Source organism: Pleurodeles waltl, chromosome 11, assembly GCF_031143425.1.
Source record: "Pleurodeles waltl isolate 20211129_DDA chromosome 11, aPleWal1.hap1.20221129, whole genome shotgun sequence".
In the NCBI taxonomy this organism is placed as follows: domain Eukaryota; kingdom Metazoa; phylum Chordata; class Amphibia; order Caudata; family Salamandridae; genus Pleurodeles; species Pleurodeles waltl.
Genome location: NC_090450.1, coordinates 70,209,135 through 70,225,004, shown reverse-complemented (window position 1 = coordinate 70,225,004; position 15,870 = coordinate 70,209,135). Strand labels below are relative to the sequence as shown.

Sequence of the window (15,870 nt, the reverse complement as noted above, 5' to 3'; positions counted from 1 at the left end):
CACTTTAAGATGTAAAGGCAACCAACAAGGTTTTCCTCTCGGGTTTGATGTTCACGTTGAAACAGTATCGTTTTAAAAACTGCATTTGTATAGTAAAATGTAGACTGCAAGGCTGACTGCACATAAAAAGTCGGTGAACATGGATTTGGGAATTATGCCGCTTTGCGAGAAGGGGTTAATTGCTATTAGGTGACTAGAAACGGAGCCCAGGCCCAAGAGCATCCGATGTTTCCAAGATATGTGAATGTGAAACTCTTGACAAGAGGAACATGCTCGGTCACGCGCTGAGGGAGCCCAAGGCAGCGTGGGCGCGCTCCACCCTTCCTTGTGAATAGAAAGGGGTCCCCCTTCTCCATCCCGTCTGGTCCTTGGGCATAGCTCAGCGCCTCGAGCTACCAAGGGCAGCGTGCGCGCGCTTCTCCCCTCGCTTCTTCCTCTGGGCGGGAGCGCGCCCTTACAGCCATAGCTCTGGCAGTCCTGTCGGGGGCGCGCACAGGCAGGGGAGGCGCGGCCAGGGAGGAGCCTCCTTCAGACCGAAAGAAATGAAGGAGCCAAGCAAAGCCCGGGCAAGAGTTAGCCGGCGAAGCGGAGAGCGGGGTCAGGAGCGGCGTCAGGGTGCCGGAGTCCCAGGGAGCCCCGCCACCGCCCCCGTTCCGGCCGAGGAAGGCTGCGCCAAGTTCAGCACCAGCGAGGGCGGACAGCAGCCCCGGGCACGTCCAAGCGGCAGAACAAGCCACAGCAGCAGGGCAACCTGCATCCAGCAGCAGGACTCCCTCAGGCGCATCCATCCTACCCAGGCAGCCGCCTCCCTCCACCTGAGACCCGGTTCACACTCAGCCAAGTGACCAGAAGAGCATCCCTGCCCTCTCGGGAGAGTGGGAAGAGGGCATCCCAGCAGCATCAGCAGCAGCCTGCCCACCCTGCAGAGCAGGATGTACCAGGGACACATCCAGGTAAGGCAGAGCCCTGTACTGCCCCTGCCAGGCTGCCCCGCGACCCTCACCCGTGTGTCAAAAACAGCAGGGCATGTTGTGCTTTACGGTTCTAGCTTCAATGGACATCTCGTCCAAAGGAAGTTCAGCTTCTCCGCTAATGTGCTTTTTAAAACTTTCGGGCGTCTTTAATGCGTTTGATCTGTGCTCAGGGGACATTATAATTGTATTAGAGCATGGCCTGGTGAAGGAAGGGTCATGAGCAGCCCTCTGCTTGAGGTTAAAGGTAAAAGGTGAATGGGTAAGACAATAGTCGCGGGCAAGGTCAAGGGGAATCCCGAGGTGACTGCTGTATTTAAACTCCATCACCCATTGGTTTTGGTGGTTAATTGGTAATCTCCGGATCTGCCCCTGTGAGCAACCGCTGTGCACATAGGTGGCCACCCCTAACTCTGCCTGTATGTCAGCTGAAGGACAAATGTATTGCGCGCCTCCCGGGCCCACCAGGAGCTTTCGGTCTCTGTTGATTTTTTTCCTATTCAGAACGATGGGTGCGTTTGTTAGAGGACAGTGATTTGCTGAAGTTTTTTTTTTTGCAGCCGAGTAATATTCTGCGCCCTGCACTACCTTCCTGGTATTCACCACTGCAGACTGGGCGGGTGTTCAAAGGCTATTAAAAGCGCACACGTGAATTACAGAAATAAAACAGGACTCCTGTCTCACGAGGTTATCGATTGCGGACTCGGCGGCGCAGGTTCGGCCCCTGGGCGAAGCGCAGCCTCTTCCCGGACCGCGTCACCTCGGCCCCAGCCTCCTTGGCACCGGGTGCCCGTGGAAACTCCAGCCGCCTCTGCGCTGTGGGTGGCAGGGCACGGTGAAGAGGCGGTGCAGACGCATTCTGGGTTTTGAATGGTGTTATACTGAATCTGTCATCACTGGCTGCCTTCTTGGCGCCCCTTATAGCACTCCGTACGGGAGAAGTAACGGACTCGATGCGCACTTCAAAGTTTGCCCAAAGTCGTTCTGCATGACATGGGCATCACCATGTGATCCAATCTTCCAACGTGCAAACACAGTAAATGGATTGGACTTTCCGGCAGGCTGGCTGTATAGTGAAACATTAAATGAAATACATTGTCTACTGTGTTCTTTAACCGTCTCCCTCTTTGCACCGGAAGTGATTATTATGCCTTGATGGGAAATACCTACACACAGTGGCTTGATTCATAAGGGTATCTTGCACTTTTGAGGAATTTACACTTTTGAATAAGTTTAATACTTTTTAGCTATACACAAAATTCGAGTGTAAATTTGCTACAAAAGTGTAACTCGGATATCTCCACGAAAATGAAGGACCTGGTGGTAATACACTTTCGAGCAACATGCACTTTTGAGTAATTTACAGTTTTGAGTAAGTATACTACATTTTGACTGTTTTCAATATTCGAGTGTAAATTACACTTTTGTGATAAATTTGCACTCCTATTTTGTGAATAGCCAGAAAGCAGCAATCTACTGAGGCCCAGTCTTCCTTCTTTTATGTTAGAAGATATCTTTGTCGCCGCTGCACAGTGGCACGAGGCCTGCTTCTCCGGTAATGCGGAGTAAATGCTATCACTTGTGCCTTCGACGCATCATCTAGAACTGATGCTTCTCTCTGTGCCGGGAGGAACGAGGTGTGGTGATTGGCAGCACCAGGCACATCCCTGCCCTTACCACTTCAACATTTACTAAATTAAGTACTGGGTGCAAAGTGCCAAAGTTCACCATCCGTGAGTCTCTGAAAACAGAGCACACATTGCCTTAGTTAACTCCCCTTTCTAACTCAGCTATACATCCCGAAACTTCTAATAGTGAAAGGTTTTATTAAATTAAATCACACGCAATGTAAGGATACTTCCTTAGGGCAAACATTAAGTACAATAAACCATTAATGGGCTGGACAAATGTTCCGATTTATGTTTTATGTATGTTATGATATATGTATGCTGGTTATTGACAAAGGTAGCTTTTCACATCCAAATTCGAAACAATTCTTTCCTAGCGAAATTACTACTTTGGCTTTCATGCTATCCATAGCATGTGCTTCTATCTATCTATCTATCTATCTATCTATCTATCTATCTATCTATCTATCTATCTATCTATCTATCTATCTATCTATCTATCTATCAGTCTGGCTTCTTGTCCAATCATCTGGATGTCTGTATATGCATCCATCCTCTACACATTATACATCCACCCATACATCCATGAAACCTTGTCAATCGATCTGTCTGTCCCTGTCTATCGTATCTATACTGCCAACCTATATATTTATAAATTGTATACCCAACCTTGCACCCAAGCTGACACACAAACTTTGTTCACACATAAATATACAACCCCCGCTTACATACAGCAGCTTATTTACATACAACCACCACGCAAGTTCTCATGAACATGCGCACCTACACATACAGGCACTTTCACGTGACCTCTGACCCACTGTTTTCAGCACCTTCCTTTACCACTACTATTCATCACTCAAGTACTGAAGCTTGTTCACCCCATGGTTGAAAGTATCTACTTTTCGAGAAGCAAAATCCTGTGGGATCATAGTCTGTCTCGTGCCTCAGTGCACATCAACAAAAAAGACAATCCAAGCACAATTTTGAGGTTCATTCTGGAACACACATGTATACCTTCCATTAATGTTCCCAGACAAACATGTTAGTACAGAATAACATATCAGCAATCTATATATGCAAACGTGTGATTCACCTGTTCATGTGAGTACATCATCTCTGTGCTTCATTGATGGGTAGTCTTGAGCACACACCATGGTGAGCATCAAACTTGGCCATCTAAGGGGAATCAGTTTTTGTTCTTAGCATTAACATTAATAGTTAAAAACATCTAGGTATTTCAAAATAAAGGAACGCATATAACATTCAAATGTCTGTCCACAATAAACCTTTAACATTACAGTGGATAATTTAGCAAATCAAAAGTGTCTAAAGGAAGGCTCTTGGGTGCAAATCTCACCAAGAGGTAATCCTTTCCATCTACCCCGTGTATCTAGGGTTGTCACCTTTCCAAGAGAAAATTACTGCCTATTTGTTATTGTTTTAACAGTCTGCAAAGACACTAACATGATACTAAATAGGGAAAAATCGTGTGTATTGATTTGCAACATGACTTTTCTCCATTTATTTCAATTATCAGTCGAGTCATTATCGGAACTGTAGAACACATTTAAAAGTGATTTGCTGTTTGAAGTATGTATAGATAAAGGCTGCAAATTGCGGCTTTAGGTGATTCTGCTCTTTTGTGTACTAGCCGGGACATAAAAAAACGGTGGTGCCGGCAGAAAACCGGTCAGGTTGCAACTCTGTTTGTATCAAACACAGTCCACACTATATTTCTATCAGTCAGAAATTACATACATTACAGGCCAAGATTCGCTGGTCACATCCCCTCATTTATGATAGCTGTCCCATGGCTTCTTCTTAATCCGTGATTCAACATATAGAATTATATGCGAGTAACAGTGAATTATCTGGATGTTTTTCACCAAGGGGTTCTTAGTGACATTAAATAGACAATGAGAGCGAAGTTCATCTCATTGCCTACACGTTGAAAAACATATCCGTAATTTACTTTTTGCCCATATCCCTAATTTTATGTCTTGTATCGTCCTTCAAAATAAACTGCCCCTGCTTTTTAACTGAATATAATCAATTATTGGGGGTTGCCCACATACCCCTCTGAAGCCTTGGTCCACATTAAGTTGTGCTTTTAACTGAGCAGAGCGTTAATGGTGGAGCTATACATTAAATGGTGTCTCCTCCCTGGCCCAAATGGGAAAATAAAATACCTTACCTGCCACCCTTAACCAACCACACCACCCGCCTCACCTTCCTTCCCCTCCACCAGCTGTGCTTCTTGCTTCCATTCAAAGCAGATGAGCAGAGCTGTGCTAACAGGCTCTCAAAAAGCCCCGTCACCTGGCCTGGAAGGCCTTTATAATACTATAACACTAGATAAAGAGTTTTGATATCAACTGCTGCTGTGTCATAGCAGTGGATTATGAGATTCAGAAATTGATTTACATGATAGTGGCTCTATACCAGAGCCATACATAGCATGAAGGTTATATGCCAGAATACAAAGCACAAACCTATGCTGCAAAAAGACATAGACAGCAAATTGTCTTCCAAAATATTCTTAAGAGAAGCATACCTAGGTAAACCTAGATTTATTGTTCTTAACTTCACATACATGTACCTTGAAACTATTTATTTCACATAGGTACATATATGTGGAGTTCAGTTTTGTAAACCTATACTTGTCTGTATATAGCTTCTTTCACGATATTTTGGTGGTCAATATTCTGGATGAGATATTTTGTACTACAGTATTAAAACTCAGTATTCTGGTAGTACTCCAACATTCAATCTCTCTGTTTAATCTACAAGGCACAAAAAAAGTAAAGGTTTCAGGTTTAGCCAATCCACTGCTTCCCCTACCAAAGCCAGACACCCAGCCAACAAATGTACTACCAGTGGTTCTAAGAAAGGGACCTTCAGGTCCTATTCAAAGAGTTATTAATTTTTGTTGGAGAGAACTAAAGTGTCTTACAGGCAGTTCTATGTTCAATAGTGCACTGTAAATCATTCTGAGAGAATGTTACACCCTAGGTGCGAGTGCATGATGATTGATTCCATTGGATGCATTGGGTTTCCTTGTCATTAATGTTCTCAGGAGCTGCAAAGTAGCACTGACACCCAGAGGACCCCAATAGGCAAAATATTACAGCAGTCAGGTGATTTCTATCACATCACACAAGTCAACCAAGCTTTGTCAAAGAGCGGGATACTATCAAAGCAGAAATACTCCTTCCAAACCTGATTTACCCTGTGCTAGTGGGACCACCTGTCCAAAATTATGATCGGTAGACCGACACCAGATTCTGGAAACGTATGGTTTGCCAGTCCTACCTAAAGCCTACATTGTTGCTTGTCATTTTTAATCTTATTGGAAGAACGTTAGAGAAAAGTGGGACTAGCACATCTTGGGAGGGTATTGCACGGAATCGAGTTTTAAAACACAAACAACTAAGGAGATGGTGGTGCTTCCTTTAAGTGATCCTGTTGGAGAGTGTAAACTGTTCTATATTAATAATAACTTGCACTCCACATCACTTTTAAGGCCTTGAATGAGTGCCAGCCTTTATCTTTTGCCTAATGACATCCCTTACTCTGGATAATCTGGGATTCTACATTAGGTTTTGAGAAAAGTCTGTTTTCTCCACCTCTTCTGTCTCTCCCTCTCCTCCTCACAGCCAGCCCATGCTTCTACCCTTGAGTCCAGTTCTACAGTGTTGAAACAACCTAGTATCAATACTCAGGTCTACTTTTGCAAGCACTTGCATATATCTAAGAAGCGTGTGGCACTTTGTAAATATAAACCCACAGGGAAATCATTCCAAAACACTAACTGAAACTCAAAGGGGATTTGTTTATGCCAAGAGGACCTGAGGGGCAGTACAGGACAAAGGGCCGGATGTAGGAAGGGTTTTGCGACTCGCGAACGGCGAAAAACGCCGTTTGCGAGGCACAAAAGCCTCTCCGCGATGCAGAAATGCATTTTGCGAGTCGGATCCGACTCGCAAAATGCGTTTCCGACTCGCAAATAGGAAAGGGTGTTCCCTTCCTATTTGCGACTCGCAACGCTATGCAAGTTCATTTGCGACCGCGAAAGCGGTCGCAAATTAACTTGCAGTTACCATCCACTTGGAGTGGATGGTAACTCATTCGCAAACGGAAAGGGGTCCCCATGGGACCCCTTCCCCTTTGTGAATGATCACAAAAACAATTTTTCAGAGCAGGTAGTGGTCCTATGGACCACTGCCTGATCTGAAAAATACCGAAACAAAAGGTTTCGTTTTTTTTTTTTTAAGTGCAGTTCGTTTTCCTTTAAGGAAAACGGGCTGCAGATAGAAAAAAAAACTGCTTTATTAAAAAGCAGTCACGGACATGGTGGTCTGCTGTCTCCGGCAGGCCACCATCCCCGTGAGTGCCCATACTCGCAATGGGGTCGCAAACTGCGACCCACCTCATTAATATTAATGAGGTGGGTCTTTGCGACCCCATTGCGAGTCGCAGAAGGTGTCTGAGACACCGTCCTGCATAGCAAATTGTGAGTTGCAATTTGCGAGTCACAATTTCCCTTTCTCCTACATCTGGCCCAAAGTGTGATAAAGCACATATTTCTTGGCATTGACTAGTTAATACTCTTGATATTACAGGATGACAGGTATAGTCACCATGAAGACAGATTTAATAAGGATGTATACCTTGGAACGTCTAAAGTCCTCACGTTGTTTGGATGAAGTAGCTTACCTTTTATTGATTACATAATGCTGCATCTCTTAAAAGTATTTATCACTCCTTTGCAAAAAAAAATAATATGACATAATTCACCTTCTTGTACCTATACCTTAGGTAGTTTTCAGATTCTCCGTGTGCTCGAAAAGATGTACCTACCATTGCAACTGTGAAAGCTAATAGATCAGAGCCTCTTCCATTAGAAAGTTACTCTTCGCTAAATGCAAGGGTTTTTATTATCAATTTAGTGCTAATTGTGCATTTATTTTGCACAGTATTTCCTGTAGTAGCAAACTCCACAATGATGCCATTTGGCTTGGATGTTTTTCCAGTGGGCGGGGTTATATTTGAGTGACGTGAAATCAACAAGAGAGTGGATTTCATGTTTGCAAAAAATGAAGTGAGAAGAGAATCAAGGGAGCACGAATCGTGATCAAATAATATAGCGCGTCCTGGATTATAATAGTCAAGAATAATAGACAGTCAAGAATAATTTCCTGAAAAATAGTAACATTGTCTTAAATCCTTTATAGGATTATAACTCTATAAAGTGTGCATTTATGTAGAATAAGCAAGGAAGGATTTACGCTATGTGGGAAGCACAGCCAGTCCATCAATGTAAGTCAGTTAAATTCCAGTAAAGAAGTGAAGTGAACAGGCTAATCGAGCTCAGAACGGTATGTCCCGCTCTCTATGTTCAAACTACGAAAGGAGTAAGAGTGGGAAGTGCCAGACCTATTGGTCCCAATCTGTCAGAAACCAAGGGTTTTCTGTCTCCCTGGCAGGGGCAGTGAGATTTCCTTAGTGCCAACCCATGTGCAGTGTGAAGCACCATATTACATTCACAGCACCCTGTACCACTGGCCAAATGCACGTTGTTTTGGGTGCATGCCTGCACACTTTGTGTCCTGATGGGTTATCCAGTGCAGGATGGGTGGGAGGAGCTTGACACAGCCTCCCACCTGAATATGCTGTGTCCTGTTCACACTCAAATGACTATGTACTCCTCTGTAATATGTATGGAACCAGAGCAGGAAGGGCAGGGACTCTGTGCACTTCAAAGGCATCTTGTTGATGTTTTCCCACTTCAAAGGCACAACTGCGTATAAGGACTGGACCTCTGACACATACCCGACACTCATAGTATCCCCTTGTCTACCATTGCTTTGTCATGGTGTTCAGGGGAGCATTTGACCTTTAACATGGAATGAGGATCTCCTCAAGGGTGGGTGCAATCTTTGATTTCCACAAACCCTTGTGAGTCAATATTCAGTAGTACAATCACCTAAGCACTAAGTTGCTCTCCCTGAAATATAATAATGCAAATAATGCAATGCAGCAAAGAACACACAGAAGAGAAAGAATCATTTCGGTTCTCTTGGTGTGCACAAATGAAGTGCAAAGTAACAGATGGACTATTTCAACATTTTTGCAGCTCTATAACAAATGAAGTGCAAATTGAAAAATATAATGAATAAAACACACGTTTGTGCAGGCAGAGGACCATGACCGTCAGGCGCCTCATCGTAAATAGCAGATGAATTAATCATGGCATTCATTGTAAGGTGATCCAGATGGCAAGAAAGTGGAACACTAATGACAAACAGAGGAAAAACAAAGTAATATCTAAAACATTTTTTACCTGTACTGAGCTACACTAGAGCATCCCATAACGTGTTTCTTGAGGTCTGTGTATAAATACTAAATATCTGCCCTTCACCATAGTGCACGTTCACCTCTGACAATGTCTGCTGCAGCATTGGTGTGCAAAATGTAGTGAATGCAGTTGCACTTAGCTGGAACCGGGCACTTGTAGTTAAATGTGTGCAAAAGTTTAGCTCACGTGCCAAATTAGGAGCTGAATGTATATTGTGCTCATTCTTGTCCTAGTTACTTCCTACCTGGGGCGGTATTAGAAGTGTCCCACTGCCCAGTGGGCGTTTGGGCACGCATAGCACGCCCCTGAGGCACTTTGGTATTACAGAAGGGTCTCCAGACACTTGTGCCTCCCCTTCTTTAATACTTATGGCGCTTCTGCACATAAAGCGCCAGTGTTATCATCAGTGGGCGTTCCCTCTTTTGTATGTGGTTGTGGCCCCATGCAAATGAGAGTATCCCTTTGCCTCTGTACCATGCTGTATCATACATGCAAGCGCAGAAGCAGTCAGAAAACGCACTGAGAGCGCGCCACATAAAAGGTGGCACACTGTCAGTGCACCCTCTGATGTCAGCCCTTTGGAGGGGGGAAAGAGGGTCCCATGGTCCCCCAGACATCCCCTTGCCGGGCGGGTGCAGTCCTGCAATGGAATCTCTATTCCCCCCTAAAAGTAAAATACTGAGCAATTTCAAAGCAGCTGCTCTGTTTTTCACATGAATGCGCTGTCCCCAGGGCAGCGTGAATTTGCAGTTATCGTGGGGGGGGGGGGCAGCACATTCATCCACATATAGCACATTTTCCTTGTTTGCACAGGGCGCACCCTTTAAAAGGTGCACCTGGCGCAAACAAGGAAAATGCAATGTATCTGTGATACGGCCCCAGGTGCTCTCTTGTTGAGTTTGCCCTGTTATTACCCTGAGTGGGAATAACAAGCACCAAACAGGCGCTAGCATGGTTTGTGTGCATTACACGCATGTAGTGTGCACAGGTAATTGTGCTGGTTTTGGTGTTTGCACATACAAGTGCCACCGATTTTTACCTGCTGGTAATTTCCCGTGTAAACGAGTGCTGTAGCGGTAATGCACGTGAAGTAAGCACAAATGCTGCTTATGCATGTTTTTCCCCATGTCTTTGCCCAAAGGTAGAAATCATGTGCAAAAACTCCACGGTTCCCATCACAAATGTTATTTGCTGTGGTTGGTTTTGCACCAGTTACTACTGTGTGGCCTAAGTAGATTCAAGAGAGACATGCACTGTCGTTTGCCACGCATCCTATGTAAAGCCCCGCCCCCCCACCCAGTTCTTAATTTGTACAATAACGTGTGCCGGGTCTCAAAGCTCTGCTCAGAAGCCCGCGGCTGGAGCTAATAAATGCCAGCGTGCCGAATACCAAGACTGCATAGCCTTGAATCCTTCTCATGCCTCTTTAATCCCCTACCAGACGCTCCCTGCCCCTTTGTCACACACTTGCAAGTTCCTGCTTTTGCTTTTGCGACGGTTTTTCATTCTTTCTCTACTTCTGTCTTTCTGGTTTGTGTTTTTCTCTCTCACGATGCAGAAAAGTAAGTTGCATTCCCTAACAATCATTTTCAATCCAACGGGTCTCGCATTTGTTCGAGCTAGAGCTATTAGCGTTGAAAAGCAAAAAAAAAAAACGCAGCACGATCGCGCTATGTACAATGCAGCACGATCGCGCTGCGTGGAAAATAAACAGATAAAGTAGTCCAGACTCCAGGCTGAAAACATCGAGCCTCGTATGTTTTTGGTACTTTACCGGTGCTGTGTAGGTGGGCTAAACACCGGAAAAGACATGACGTATGCATGCCTTTCACAAATGAAAGCAAGCGGATTTTAAAAGGCAAGGCCACGAACCAATGTAAGTGACTGACGTGGCATGGGCGTAGTTTGAAGCCCAAAGAGAGATTACAGAATGGACGGAGCACTTTGTGCTCACCCATAAAAATGGGTGCCGGTAGGCCTCACCCGCAATTACCAACTCAAATTAAGCACTGCCCCCACTCCATTTCAAACCCTTCGTTCCTGGAGTATGTGCATATTAACAGTGTTTTAATATCATATCACCACATAGAATTTTTGTGGGACGGCACGTGATGTTATGGTCTACGAGCAATTATTAGAACAAAAAGAAAACCACAAATTATTAACTTGCAATTTATAGACTATTGATCAAAAGACATGATTACTGACATACAATCAAATAACATAAAAGTCAACGTTTCTAGAAGTCTCCTCTCTAGATAGATTAGTAAATTCTCAGATATTCCCCGGTACTGAACACGACAGGTGAGTTTAACTGTAAAGCAGGGATTCCTGCTGCTATTGGTCGAGGAGATGTTTATGGAGAAGGTTGCAACTATATGTATTTTATCACAACCCTCAGACAAGAAACCCGCCTGACAAGGCATTAGATCACACCTTGGCAGACGCACTAGGTCATTCATCTGCATCCCAGGGACTGTCAAGATGGTTGCTCCTGTCTGTTTCCTCAGCCCATCGACCTCTACTCGACTTCCCAAAGATATATGGGTTCTGCCTCTTTCTCCTGTCTCACTTCTGATTTGACCATCTCAACTTAGTTACCTTTTTTCTTTATGGCTTCCTCTCTTCCCCTTAGTTGTCTCTCTTTTATTGTGCTATCTGAGCATTTCGCCTACTAGTTAGCAGCCCTTCCTCTCCCCAGCCATCATTCATTTTTACTAATTTAAACATGCTTTCCCCTCCCTCGGAAGTGCCTACAGCCTATCACTGCACTGCATTCTGTTGTTCAAAATTTCTCTTTCACAAACTCGCTTTTATTCTCTCATTCAGTCTTTGTTCTAAATTGATGTGTGGTTGTTTGTAGGAATAGAGAGACAGGCCCATGGCGAGTGTATGCATTGTTACAACATGACCTTTTGTTTACATGTCATCTAAAGTAATCAACTCATTATCGAGGTGCTTATTAGGTCTGGGAAGAGGAGGTCTCCCATGCCTCATGTTTACCAAAATATTAATAGTACATAGGTATATGTATACAAAGTGGCTGTCAATCAGTCTACTTCATCCACTATCTGGTAAAGCTTCAATCCCATTTTGGTTCTCTACACTACAGTGTACAGCATGAGGCAATGCTCAGCCTACTTCAGACATTGCCTGTTTTCAGGGTGAGAAAATGGAATTTTGCTTGTGCACGTGTGCACAGCGACTTAAAAAGTGCTTCACTTCAGTGCCAGGGGTTGTCATCCAATCTCTGCTTTCAATTCTCCTATCATTTCATGCATTGTTCTTATTTATAGTTGTGAAGGGGACCTTTTTCTTTACATTTTCTTTTGCAAACGTGTGCATGCCACCTTTCCACTGATGTTTTTACATTTTATTACTCTTGTGTAACGCCCGCGTTATATGATTGCAAAAATAAAATAAAACAACATTTAAAAAAACGCAGTTATGCCAAGGTAAAACCTATTGGCTTTTCCAATTTGTGTTTTGTCGTAGTGATATGGTCCATTGCTAAACCATTCCTGATGTTGCCAAATGATGGGAACATCTGTTGGCATTGTCATAGACTTGTACCACACTCCTCCATGGACAGTAATATCTCTGCCTCTTATTCCAACCAGACTTGTTTGAGTTGTGATGAATAATGGCTTGTTGTTTCCATCTCTGCCCCGAAAACTTGTTTAGATGACAGTTCCCGTGGCAGAGCTGCCCCATAATACTTTTAATTTGGAGTCCACTCGTGGATCACGACATCACTTTATGTCAGCGAGTGTCTTGAGTGAGATATGTTAGAGCTGAGTTTTCTAGGCCACCAAAAATCAAATCCAATCTGATCTCCAGAAATGCCTCACATGTGTAATTTTACCTGACTATATGGCTTGATTTGAAGATACATTGAATTAGGAATCCTAACTATAACTCTGGTGGAAATTAATATTGTTTGCCTAAAGATTTGATGGATTATAGTGTGTGTTAGTTTCACTGCAGATATATCAAACCTGGTAGAGTTTTGTGTAAATCTATGACAGTTCCAACATCTATTGGCAAAGTAGTCTTCTCAGATTCCTTTGCTTTCTTCAGTGTACAGTATGAAAATTACAGACCAATTCATTATGTTTTCTGTGAATAGTTGTGTCCAACTCACGAAATATTTTTATTACTTATTAGAACAATGGAATGTTGGGAGTTCCATTGAAATCAAGGGAGCGCTCCGGGCTTCTAATGGCCAGCAGAAGCACAGAGTGTCAACATTCCAATGTTTTTGTTCATAGAAGTTGCTGTGAACAAAGGCCTCGCGGAGAGAGAGTCGATTCCAATCCCCTTGGGCTCCATGAGGCCTTTGTTTTATTTAGTACAACTTTCTATCCTCTAGTAGCAGATCTGTTGAGAACCTCCAGGGATATAGTTTGGAGGATGGGTGGGACCCCAACTACAAGGAATTAATCACTGACAGAGGTGCAGATTATTAGTGGGGTTCAGCGGGTAGTGGGCTGATGGGTCTGTGCAGGTTGCTTGTTCTTTTTTTTCTTTTGTTATATGTGTTTTATTCCCTCACACACTTGAGGTCCAAAGCTCATTACTTGATATGGGCCACCTGGCCATGTATGTGTACTAAACCAAATAAAATCTGTTTATACACAAATTTGGATCTACACATATATTGTGACACTAAATCTACACTTGCCTTGATGATGTGCAGGCTTTGATATCATGGTTATGGTATATGTTTATGTGGGTATTTTGAGGGACGGTAATATGACAAGCAACCCTACCACTCCCTGATGCCAACAATGTAAAAAAAAACACTTTTTAAAATAAAATGAGTCAGATTTTTTCAAGGAGGGCTTTCTTATCAAATGCACTCTCAGGATATTCTATAAAGGATTCCTTCAATAAAAACTTTTAGAAATTGGGTTATTAGTTCAGGTTAGTGGAAGCTTCACTCAAATAATAAACATAAACCTTATCAGGGTGAACCACAAAAGTCACTAAATTAATTTGTGCTTATCCCTTTGGTATCACGGCAAAAGCATTCAGGCTTAATTTATAGGCAATGTGTAAAGTGTTTATGAGGCACACAAACAGTAATAAAATAAAAACACAAAACAGGAAAAACCCAAAGCCAATTTAGAAAAATGTAGTAAAATTTAAGTAATAAAACAACTCCAAAGTTACAAAAATCCTGTTACTAGACCCGTAGATATAACATGTTAAAGTTTTAGGTAAAAATACCACCAAAACGCACAAAGTACCTTTGGTGGTTACCTGATCGCATTTAACCAGGGGAAAGTCACAAGTTAAGGCCAACTGCAATGGAGCAGGGTTCATATACAGGTACCAAGTTAGTCCCACTGAAAAGTGAAGGGTGGTGTTCACGTTGGCAGGAGTTGCAAGGAGGAGGAGTTCATGAAACAAGGAGTGGATAGATTGGCGCAAAGTGCAGGTCTTGCATTGACATTCATCGTGGATGATCACTATTGGTGATAAGAGCAGATCCCACTGGTGTTTTGCATCAGTGATCAGTGTGGGTAATTAATTCTTAGTGCAAAGAGGTCACGTCAAGGTCACGAGGAGCCCAAACTGTAACTTCACCTTTTTTTCAGGAGGAGTTCTCATTGTTGGAAGCCAAAGGTCCAGGACCTGGGAGGCACCTCTTTGCGAGCAGGACTCGCTCCAGCGGAGGTGAGCTGCAGGGCTCGCACAGGTCCAGGCTGGTCCTGTAGGTGCAGGTCAGCTGCACAGTTGCAGGGAAGCCTCTGGAAGCTGGGGTGTTTTCCTGTAGCTCACACAGAAGGGCATCCAACTGACCCTTGGAGTCACTCTGGGTAGCCTGGGTTAAAGACAAGCATGTCCAATCCTTCTTCAGTCAGTGCGGCAGTCCCTCTTCTTCAGTTAACAGGGCAGTCCTTCTGACTTCCAAAGGTCCAGGAGTGTTCCAATGAGAGTTTCTGAAAGTCCCACTTTTATAACTGATGATAACCTTCATGTGGGGGAAATGCTTGGCCTACCCCCAAAACCGGTTCTGGTCGGTTCTCCCCCTTCCCCTTGTCCTTTCTCCAAACTGTCTAGGGTGACAATGGCAAAGGCAGGCCGGGTGCCAGGTTCCTTTGTGTGTGCTGCAGGCAGGGCCCTTTGAAATTTATCCTGGGCATGGTAAATCTCATTCCCAGCTATTCTGCCAAGAAGCCCCTCTCCTCTCACACCTAGCCTTCCTTTGTCTCACTGTCTGGAACATCACACACAACCCACAAGAGTGGAGCCATTCACAGTCATGTGACTCAGGAAATTGGCAGAAAGGCACATTTGGTTTAAGCAGAAAAATACCAATTTCACCATTAAAGAGGATTTAAAATTACTATCCATTTGAATGTAAACATCATTTCTCTATCTGCTTTTCAAATGTAATAAGGTAAACCAGTATTAGTCTATGGAAAAGATAGCCTTCAACAGTGAAACTCAAGTTTAGGAGCTTTTCACTGTAAGGACATGAAAAAAACTTATACACACATGTCCTAGTTTTGAACTACCAAGCATCCTGCCCTATGAGCTTTTAGAGTCTAACTTTGGGATGAGTTACAAGTATTGAAAAGAAAGGTTTCAGCCTGGCAGAAGGTTTATTTTGCTTGGTTTAAATGGCAGTTTATAACTACACTACAGGCTGCAGTGGCAGGCTTAAAACATGTTTTACAGTGGGTGCTGCCCACTAATAGCATTTAATTTAGAGGTGGTGGGTACAGGTATAACCATTTAATAGGGACTTGCAAGTAAGTTGACTGTATGCCAAATGCACCATGTTTTCAGGAGAGAGTGCAATTGCTTTAGCACTGGTTAAAGTGCACAGAGTTCTAATGCCTGTTTAGCAGGGGTTAAGTGCTGATTCCTAGTGCTAGCAAAAATGAGTTCAGCTAAG

The 15,870-nt window shown here is 43.6% G+C and overlaps 1 protein-coding gene across 3 annotated transcripts in view; it reads left to right on the top strand.

The window, feature by feature from the left end:
• Nucleotides 1-492: 492 nt before the first annotated feature.
• Nucleotides 493-15,870, top strand: part of PEX5L (peroxisomal biogenesis factor 5 like) — a 746,879-nt gene continuing 731,501 nt past the window's right edge. The window contains exon 1 of one of the 3 annotated variants that reach the window (XM_069213089.1): nucleotides 493-953. Coding sequence is in view for 2 of the 3 variants with exons in the window: in XM_069213088.1 (XP_069069189.1) it covers nucleotides 933-953 (21 nt within the window). In the remaining variant the exon portion in view is untranslated. The remainder of the gene's footprint in view (nucleotides 954-15,870) is intronic. The other 2 variants (XM_069213088.1, XM_069213087.1) reach the window with 2 other exon arrangements.